Source organism: Zea mays, chromosome 10 (genome assembly GCF_902167145.1).
Source record: "Zea mays cultivar B73 chromosome 10, Zm-B73-REFERENCE-NAM-5.0, whole genome shotgun sequence".
NCBI classification, from domain to species: Eukaryota; Viridiplantae; Streptophyta; class Magnoliopsida; order Poales; family Poaceae; genus Zea; species Zea mays.
In genome coordinates, this window is record NC_050105.1 from 101,617,211 (window position 1) to 101,626,455 (window position 9,245).

The 9,245-nt window shown below is 47.1% G+C and overlaps 1 protein-coding gene across 1 annotated transcript; it reads left to right on the top strand.

Annotated features, from left to right (window-relative positions):
• The first annotated feature begins 485 nt into the window (after positions 1-485).
• On the top strand, positions 486-1,710 carry LOC541905 (Expansin-A11). Its single transcript, NM_001111571.1, has 3 exons — positions 486-705; positions 812-1,133; positions 1,231-1,710. Exons 1-3 carry the CDS (start codon positions 549-551, stop codon positions 1,538-1,540), a joined length of 789 nt encoding a protein of 262 aa, NP_001105041.1. The 5' UTR covers positions 486-548; the 3' UTR covers positions 1,541-1,710.
• Positions 1,711-9,245: the final 7,535 nt, after the last annotated feature.

A 9,245-nucleotide genomic window follows, 5' to 3' on the forward strand; every position in this document is an offset into this window, starting at 1 on the left:
GCATGGTGTTACATTCCAAAAAGGTGCTTTTTTATTGTGAGCACCGACAAAAATGAGTACCCAAGTTCACAGTGCACACACAAGGAGTGGAGGACCCAGATCTACTTGTAGGAGCGCCGCGCGCCGACGACACATGGGTGTTGCAACATCTGGCATCGGGTCCCGACGACAAACGTCAGAGACAACGCAACAGGTTCATTGATCGCGAACATGGGGGTCTCGAGGCTTTGCCCTCGCTCCCATGCGCGGCCGATCGATGGATGGATCATGTGGATCCAGGCCAATAATGCAACGAGTGATCGTCGCTAGGTCGATCGTAGCTCGTGTCAGCGTCAGCTCCCACATGCACGCACGGCCTCTGCCGGCCTCGGGCCGGGCCAGTCCAGAAACGATCGACGATTAATTGGCACAGCGTCCTGGTGATCAGCTCCGGTTCCTATTTAAACCGACGCAGCACGCTGAGAGGTTTGGCCATTAGTGCTGGTGTGTGTGGTGGTTCGTCGATCTCCTGCTAGGTGCTAAGCTTAGCTCGCTCGCTGGCAACAACAATGAAAGCCGCAACTGGCTCATCATCAGTCTCTCGCGCTCTTGCGTTGCTCTTGGCGGCGTGCCTTCTCTGGAAGGAAGCCGCGTGCTTCTCGGCGTCCGGGCTAAACAAGGCGTTCGCCACCTTCTATGGCGGTAGCGACGCTTCAGGAACGATGGGTAAGACCGTAAGAAGCTAAGACCGATGGGACCGATCGAGCTTGACGCTAACAACACTCCAAGACTACCTTTGCTGACGCGTGCGGTGCGTGCGTGCGTCCTGCAGGTGGGGCTTGTGGGTACGGCAACCTGTACTCGACGGGGTACGGCACGGACACGGCGGCGCTGAGCACGGCGCTCTTCAACGACGGCGCCTCGTGCGGGCAGTGCTACCGGATCTCCTGCGACTACCAGGCGGACCCGCGGTTCTGCATCCGCGGCACGTCGGTGACCATCACCGCCACCAACCTGTGCCCTCCCAACTACGCGCTGCCCAACGACGACGGCGGCTGGTGCAACCCGCCGCGGCAGCACTTCGACATGGCCGAGCCGGCCTGGCTCAAGATCGGCATCTACCGCGGCGGCATCGTGCCCGTCAACTACCAAAGGTTGCTTTGCTTGCCTGTGCCGGTTTATATATCTCTCTCCTTGCATGCATGGATGATCTGAAATGAATGTACGTACGCTGCTGTGCTGTGTGTGTAGGGTGCCGTGTGTGAAGAAAGGCGGGGTGAGGTTCAGCATCAACGGGCGCGACTACTTCGAGCTGGTGCTCATCTCCAATGTCGGCGGCTGCGGGTCCATCCAGTCGGCGTCCATCAAGGGGTCGCGCACCGGGTGGATGGCCATGTCCCGGAACTGGGGCGTCAACTGGCAGTCCAACGCGTACCTCAATGGCCAGAGCCTGTCGTTCCAGGTCACCAGCAGCGACGGCCAGACCAAAACCTTCCCCGACGTCGCGCCCGCCAGCTGGGGGTTCGGTCAGACGTTTGCGACCTCGCAGCAGTTCTCTTAGTATAGACACATCTTTGTTTTCTGCCTCGTTCGCTTGTCGTTTATATATATGCCTCACTCGGCTCGGCCCTCGATCAATGCCTTGTAAAGTTTACCGGCCTTTGTTCAAATGCCCCACCACCTGCCGCGATGCAGGAGATATATGATATATATGCTTTGACTTGTGCTTAATTTCATCCCCTAGCTTCGTTAAGAGAAACAAAAAGAGCTACAGAAGATTAGCAAAAAGAGAGAAACAAAAAAAAGATAATTACAAAAGAGAATCTAGTCCAGCCATTATTTTTCTATGTATCCGCTGTACGAGCGAACCGAGCTACAGTACACGAAACAACTTCCGACGGCCAAAGCCGTCGGGCATAAGCTTTAAACCGTCGGACGTAGCTTATGTCCGACGGCATTGGGTTATGTCCGACGGTCTGTGTCCGTCGGACATAAGGAGTCGGAAATAGCGTTATGCCCGTACGCACGGAGAGTGACATCAAGTGGAGAGGATTCGCGTTTGAAGACGTAGTTGTTGTGTCGCTTCCACAAGTGCCAGCAACAAAGCACAGCGAAGGTGGGGAAAGCGGCTTGGTGTAGGTCGAGGGATCGGGGAAGCTGACGCAAGTTGGAGCAGCTGATATCGTCGCCGACAGGGATCCGAGGGTGTTCCAGAAGTCCTGGGAAAAGGTGTAGTGGAAAATGATGTGTGGTGTCGGTTTCGGCCCAGTAGAGCAAATTTCACAGGTGACATCTGAAACAATTCCCTTTCTATGCAGGTTTGCCCGAGTCTGGAGCTTGTCCCATGAAGCCAGCCAGAAGAAGAACTTGACGCGTTGTGGTGCACTATTGTCCCCGATGAAGCGTGACATGGGCGAAGCCTCATGGAGCCTAGGTGACAGCCAGGAGTAGAGGTCTCTGGTTCGAAGGCGTCTGGAGTGATTAGTAGCAAAGAAGTGGCGTTCATCTAGTGAGGCGTTGAGGTCAATCCAAGCGAGCACATTTTGGAGGGAGCCCAACTCTGGAATTGCATGGTGGGAGCTGTCCACTCATGGAGGAAGCAAGCCCTTGCTCAAGAAGATCAGCGACCGTAATGGAGTTGTCCTTGGCATGCTCAAAGATAGTGGGGTAGATGGTGGCTAAGTCATCACTGGCGTACCAGGCATCAAGCCAAAAATGCAGTGTTGCGACCATCTCCCACAACACAGGTTGTAATGGCCCGATAGAGAGGGAGCGCTTTCTTGACGCTGTTCTAGTGGTCACCCCAGAGTGGGCCTCTCAAGTTTGCCATGCATGCATGACCTCGAACACAGATTGCCCACAACGAGGTCATCAAAGTGAAGAGACTGTGTAGCATTTTCAAGAGCAGGCAAGAGTTCTTTATCATAATATTCTTGACTCCTAGACCACCTGTGTGTCGTTGGCTACAAACAACAGACCATGGAACTAAGGATTTGGATCCATTCGCCTGTTCAGAACCAGCCCAGAGGAAGCCTCTCTGTTTCTTTTCAATTCTAGTGACCGCAGCGGGGGGGTCTCACTACTCCCATAATGTAGTTGACATGACCATCAAGGACAGAGTTAAGAAGGACAAAGCACCCCATCGAGTTGAGGAGGTTAGATTGCCACTCGGCGAGGTGTTTATCTGCTTTGTCAATAGTAGACATGAACAAGTGGAGATGAAGCTTGCATTTTGAAAGTGGTAGGCCTAGGTAACTTTGGGGGAAGCCTTCGCCCCGGCAACCAAAACCAATCACACAATCTAGAGCCAACTGATCATTTAGGTGCATAGGGACCATCACACTCTTGAAGTAGTTAATGAGGAACCATGTGGCTAGGCTGAACTGATCCAGGGTAGCCTTGAGGGCTTGAGCGGGACTAGCATACCCTTTGAAGAGGATTAGAGTGCCATCTGCATATTGAAGGATAGCATGGTGGTGTCTAGGACAACGGGGTGCTCAATGCTCCTATCCTTTTTTATCAAGGCCTGGACAATGTCGGCTACCAGAAGAAACATGTAGGGTGATAGTGGGTCACATTGTCTGAGACCTTTTTTGCATAGGAACCAAGGGCTAGGGATCCATTTAAAATTTGTATTGATACTAGTTTTAGTATAGGTTTAAAATATCTAACCCTATGGAGGATATTAGTACCAGTTAACACCAAGAACCAATACTAACTTTAAGTTATTTAGTACCGGTTCAAGGCAAGAACCGCTACTAATTTCTTTAGTACTGATTCTTTAATAGAACTGGTACTACAGTATTACTCGTATGTACCAGTTGGAAACATCAACTATTGGTTACCTACTTTGATTCCTAAAGGAGACCAAAATAGAGCAACACAATTAGAGAAACAAACCTTCATTCCTCAAATCTATCTATTGGATAGATCAAGGAGGAACATTGTCATAATCAAAAGGCCTTCGAGCGATAAATTAGGAATGCGCAAGGAGAATCTTTAATGCTATGTTTATTTTTATTATCCTTTCTCGGTTACAAGCAGTTACAGATATACCTTTGGAAGTCTAAATAGTGATACAAAGGTTATAAAGTCACAGCTTCGGAGGCTGAGCAATCCAGATTTCCTCACCAAAAAGGTGGTCGTCTACATGGCACTGCACCTCTATTTATAGTGGCGAGTCGGAGTACAACTTCGTATAAAATTATAAATAAGTCCTTAGATCTTATACATAGAGACTGTTGATCCTATAGGGGCACCATAGTTGTTTTCTTTGCAGATGTGTTGACCAAGTCTCCAGGTCTTCTTCTCCTTCATTGACTTTTTAATAAGCACCGTAAATGTGGAGCCGAAGCTTTTAGTCTTGTTTTGTGTATGCATCGTTCAAACGAAGGTGTACTTCATTATCTCCTTGAAGCATATAAAACAGACTTTGAAACAATTGGTAACTATATAATTTGAGGAGCTTTGGTCGGAAAGGCCCCCAACAATAGCCCCTCGTGATATTAGTTTGCTTTCCATAACCAGCTCAGACCGCGGAATAAACAAAGGATGTTTCGTGCCAAAGGTCCAAAAAACACCTTCCTAAATCTCAAAACGAATTCTTAAAATAGATTTTGCAGGTGTCCACATAAAGGGACCACTTTGCAATGGGTGATTGCATATGAATCATCGAATTTTGTGTCTTTTTGTGTAAAATGGGGTGAAATCCTGGCAGCTAGGCACCACATTCACTTCTGCTGCATACTTGCTGCTACTGCTTTCTCTGCCACTAAAGCTTACTTCAGCCAACTACTTTCTTTGCAAAACTTTGTGCCCAGATAGAATCGTAGTTTCAAAGCTTACTTTCTTTAGTGATGGCGGAAGACAAATCGAGTACCGAATTGGCCATCGTGGCACTTTGGAACGCCGTTGAGAGAGTTGCGGCTAACAAAGATATTGAATTCATGTCAAAATCCGATGGTTTTTTGTTCTTGAGTTGCTTCATCTCCTCTGGTATGAGCTCATCCAACTCATGGTAGGTTTTCTAAAAGAATTATACATTTGGCAAAACATCGTTTTGAGATTGAGTTATCTAATCTAGCTTTAATGTTTTGATCTTCATGTGCTCAAACTCCTAGATACTCTTCCCTACCCGATCCTCTCTATCTCCGCAGAGTTTGGACGAAGTCAAAGCAAATATGCTTAAGCACCACTACCATACCTCTAAGTGTTACGACCGCCCCACCGAGTGGCACTACCATACCCCAACACTGCTAGCTATTTGGATGGCACTGTTGCTTTGTCTAAGTATTTCCTAATTAGTGTTCCCTCGGACTTTATAGTGTACAAATCAAGTTCTTTTTGGTTCAACAAATCCATAATCTTCCAAGGAACTTTTTAGAACATCCAAATCAACAAATGATTGAGGTGTTTTGCTTTGATCCCATTTGGAGCTTTTGTGGTCTTTGAGGGTTTGGGCGGAACATTAGCTATCAAACCAAGATTGTTTCAACACAAGTATTTTTTATCCCATTCACCTTCTCTTGTTTCCTATTCAATTCTTTTTGGTTGTCCAAGTATCGAGAGGACTTTATCGATTTCTAGATGACTAATACATATATTGGAGAAAATAAGACCAACATGGAAAGTCTTTCCATCATAACGAAGGAGCCTATCTGAAAGGGAAATGGCCCTAACCATTTTCTCTAAGTGATTTCGATGCTTGATAATCATCACAACCTTATGGACTAACTAGTTTGTCTAGTCTTTGATTCACAAGTTCAAAAGTTGAACTGTTTAGATTCTCAGTTAGAAACATCTCAAAACCAACCAAAAAGTGGCAAAACTTGGAAGAGATAAACTATGTCTAGTTCCACACTTTAGATAAGTTCTAAATACCCCTAGGAACCTATTTGATACATCTAAAGAGGTTGCATAGCTCAGATTCACAAAGTCAAACTTTTGGAGCTTAGTTTGAGCAAAACAGAAATATAAGTTGTAGAAGATAAAAAAAAGTCCATAGATATATGACTTAGACTAGTTAGAAAGTCACTACATATGTTTGTCTAAGTCATAGGAACATCCGCAAGGCCTGTCAAAAAGTGAAAGGGAAATGTGCCCTTGGGCCATTTCTAAGTATTTTGGTGATTGAGTGCCAACACAAAGTACTTAAATGTGAATTTATGCCCATGGATGGACAAAGTGCAAATCAAGAGTAAAGGTATGTTTCTAAGCCTTAGTACATTGGTTTTGTGTACTAATATACTTGTCTAAGTGTTAGAAACAGAAAAAAGAAGGAAAGAAGAAAGGTGCAAAGACTTGGCTGTGTACAGCCAAGACTCAGCTCAGTCTGGCACACCGGACTGTCCGGTGGTGCACCGGACAGTGTCCGGTGCGCCAGGCTGACTCGGCGTGAAGAAGCCACTCTCGGGAATTCGCCGACGGCGTACGGCTAAAATTCACTGGACTGTCCGGTGTGCACCGGACTGTCCGGTGAGCCAACGGTCGGCCGCGCGATCTGCGCGGGACACGTGGCCGAGCCAACGGTCGGAAGGGGGCACCGGACTGTCCGGTGTGCACCGGACATGTCCGGTGCGCCAACAACTCCCACATCTGCAACGGTCGGCTGCGCTGTTTAAGGAAGGAAATCGGGCACCGGACAGTGTCCGGTGTGCACCGGACTGTCCGGTGCGCCCGACGACAGAAGGCAAGGATGGCCTTCCAGATTTGTTCTCAACGGCTCGTAGCTGCCTTGGGGCTATAAAAGGGACCCCTAGGCGCATGGAGGAGGACACCAAGCATTCCTACAACATTTCTAAGCACCAAGACATTGATCTCGCGCATTTGTTTCATTGTGATAGCATATAGAGCTCTTGTGGAGTTGTGAACTCTTTGAGTTGTGTTGCGAGCTCTTGTTGCTGCTTGTGTGCGTATTGTTGCTCTGATCTTTTGAAGTCTTGTGTGCGTTGCTCATTCCCTCCCTTACTCTGTATTTCTTTGTGAATCTCAAGTGTAAGGGCGAGAGACTCCAAGTTGTGGAGATTCCTTGCAAACGGGATATTGAAAGGCAAAGCAAAACACTATGGTATTCAAGTTGGTCTTTGGACCGCTTGAGAGGGGTTGATTGCAACCCTCGTCTGTTGGGACGCCACAACGTGGAGTAGGCAAGCGTTGGTCTTGGCCGAACCACGGGATAAACCACTGTGTCATCTCTGTGTTTGATCTCTTGTGGTATTGTGTTTTGTTGAGACTCCTCTCTAAGCCACTTGGCAATTATCGTGCTAACACTTAACGAGTTTTTGTGGCTATAAGTTCAAGTTTTACAGGATCACCTATTCACCCCCCCCCCTCTAGGTGCTCTCAATTGGTATCAGAGCCGTTCTCTTCAAGAAAGGGACTAACCGCCCGAAGAGATGGATCCTAAGGGGAAGGGAATCGTGATCAACGATAAGGAGAAGGAGTCCTTCGTCAACGAGCCCAAAGATGACAAGCCTACCGACTCTGGCTCGGGCCATAGACGGAAGGAAGGGAAGAAGAAGAAGACAAGGCGCATCAAGGAGATCGTCTACTACGACGACAGCGACGAATCTTCCTCTTCCCAAAAGGACAACGACGACAACGACTATGACAAACAAAAGACGGTTAACTCAAACTTTTCTTTTGATTATTCGCGCATTCCGCATAGCTCAAATGCTCATTTGCTCCCCATTCCACTTGGCAAGCCTCCTCACTTTGATGGAGAGGACTACGGATTTTGGAGTCACAAAATGCGTACTCACCTATTTTCTCTCCATCCAAGCATTTGGGAGATTGTGGAAAGTGGAATGAAATTTGATAGCTCGGATAGCCCTTCGTTTATTAATGAACAGATTCATAAAAATGCACAAGCTACTACTGTGTTGCTAGCCTCTTTGTGCAGGGACGAGTATCACAAGGTGAGCGGCTTGGACAATGCCAAGCAGATTTGGGACACCCTCAAGATCTCTCATGAGGGGAATGATGTCACCTTACTCACCAAGATGGAGTTGGTGGAGGGCGAGCTCGGACGATTCGCGATGATAAGGGGCGAGGAGCCGACACAAACATACAACCGGCTCAAGATCCTTATCAACAAAATAAGGAGCTACGGAAGCACGCGATGGACGGATCACGACGTCGTCCGCCTAATGCTAAGGTCATTTACCGTTCTTGATCCTCACTTGGTGAACAATATTCGTGAAAATCCTAGGTACATCAAGATGTCGCCCGAAGAAATTCTTGGAAAATTTGTAAGCGGGCGAATGATGATCAAGGAGGCAAGGTACGTGGACGACGCGTTGAATGGCCCAATCCATGAGCCTCAACCCATTGCTCTCAAGGCAACAAGGAGCAAGGAGGCGCTACCCAGCAAGGTGGCGCAAATTGAGGCGGCCGGTCTTAATGATGAAGAAATGGCCCTCATTATCAAAAGATTCAAGACGGCACTAAAGGGTCGCAAGGGACAGCCAAGCAAGACTAAGACCAAGGGAAAGCGATCTTGCTTCAAATGCGGTAAGCTTGGTCATTTTATTGCTAACTGTCCCGACAATGATAGTGATCAGGACCAAGGGAACAAAAGGGAGAAGCATTACAAGAAGGCCAAGGGCGAGGCACATATCGGAAAGGAGTGGGATTCGGATTGCTCCTCCTCCGACTCCGACAATGAAGGACTTGCCGCCACCGCCTTCAACAAATCAACCCTCTTCCCCAACGAGCGTCACACATGCCTTATGGCAAGGGAAAAGAAGGTGAGTACTCGAGACACCACTTATGTTTCTTCTAGTGATGATGAGTCTAGCGATGAGGAAATAGATTACTCTAGCTTGTTCAAGGGATTGGATAGAAATAAGATTGATAAAATCAATGAATTGATTGATGCCTTGAATGAGAAGGATAGACTCTTAGAGAAACAAGAGGATTTATTGTATGAAGAGCATGATAAATTTGTAGAAGCTCAAAAATCTTATGCTCTAGAAGTTAAGAGAAATGAAATGCTTTCTTGTGAATTATCTTCATGCCATGAGACAATTTCTAGATTAAGGAGCATTAATGATGATTTGAATGCTAAGTTAGAGATTGTTAGTAAATCTACCTCTTGTGTAGAAAATGTTGTAACGTGCACTAGGTGTAAAGATATTAACATTGATGCTTTTAGTGAACACCTAGCTTGCATTTCTAAATTAAATGAAGAGGTAGCTAGTCTTAATGCCCAACTTGAGACTAGCAAAAGTGATTTTGAGAAGCTAAAATTTGCAAGGGATGCCTAC

Excerpts from the sequence above, each read along its gene's own strand:
- LOC541905 (NM_001111571.1), top strand. The coding sequence starts at position 549 with ATGAAAGCCGCAACTGGCTCATCATCAGTCTCTCGCGCTCTTGCGTTG. Across the intron at positions 706-811 it reads CGACGCTTCAGGAACGATGG|GTGGGGCTTGTGGGTACGGC; the intron begins GTAAGACCGTAA and ends TGCGTCCTGCAG. Across the intron at positions 1,134-1,230 it reads GTGCCCGTCAACTACCAAAG|GGTGCCGTGTGTGAAGAAAG; the intron begins GTTGCTTTGCTT and ends CTGTGTGTGTAG.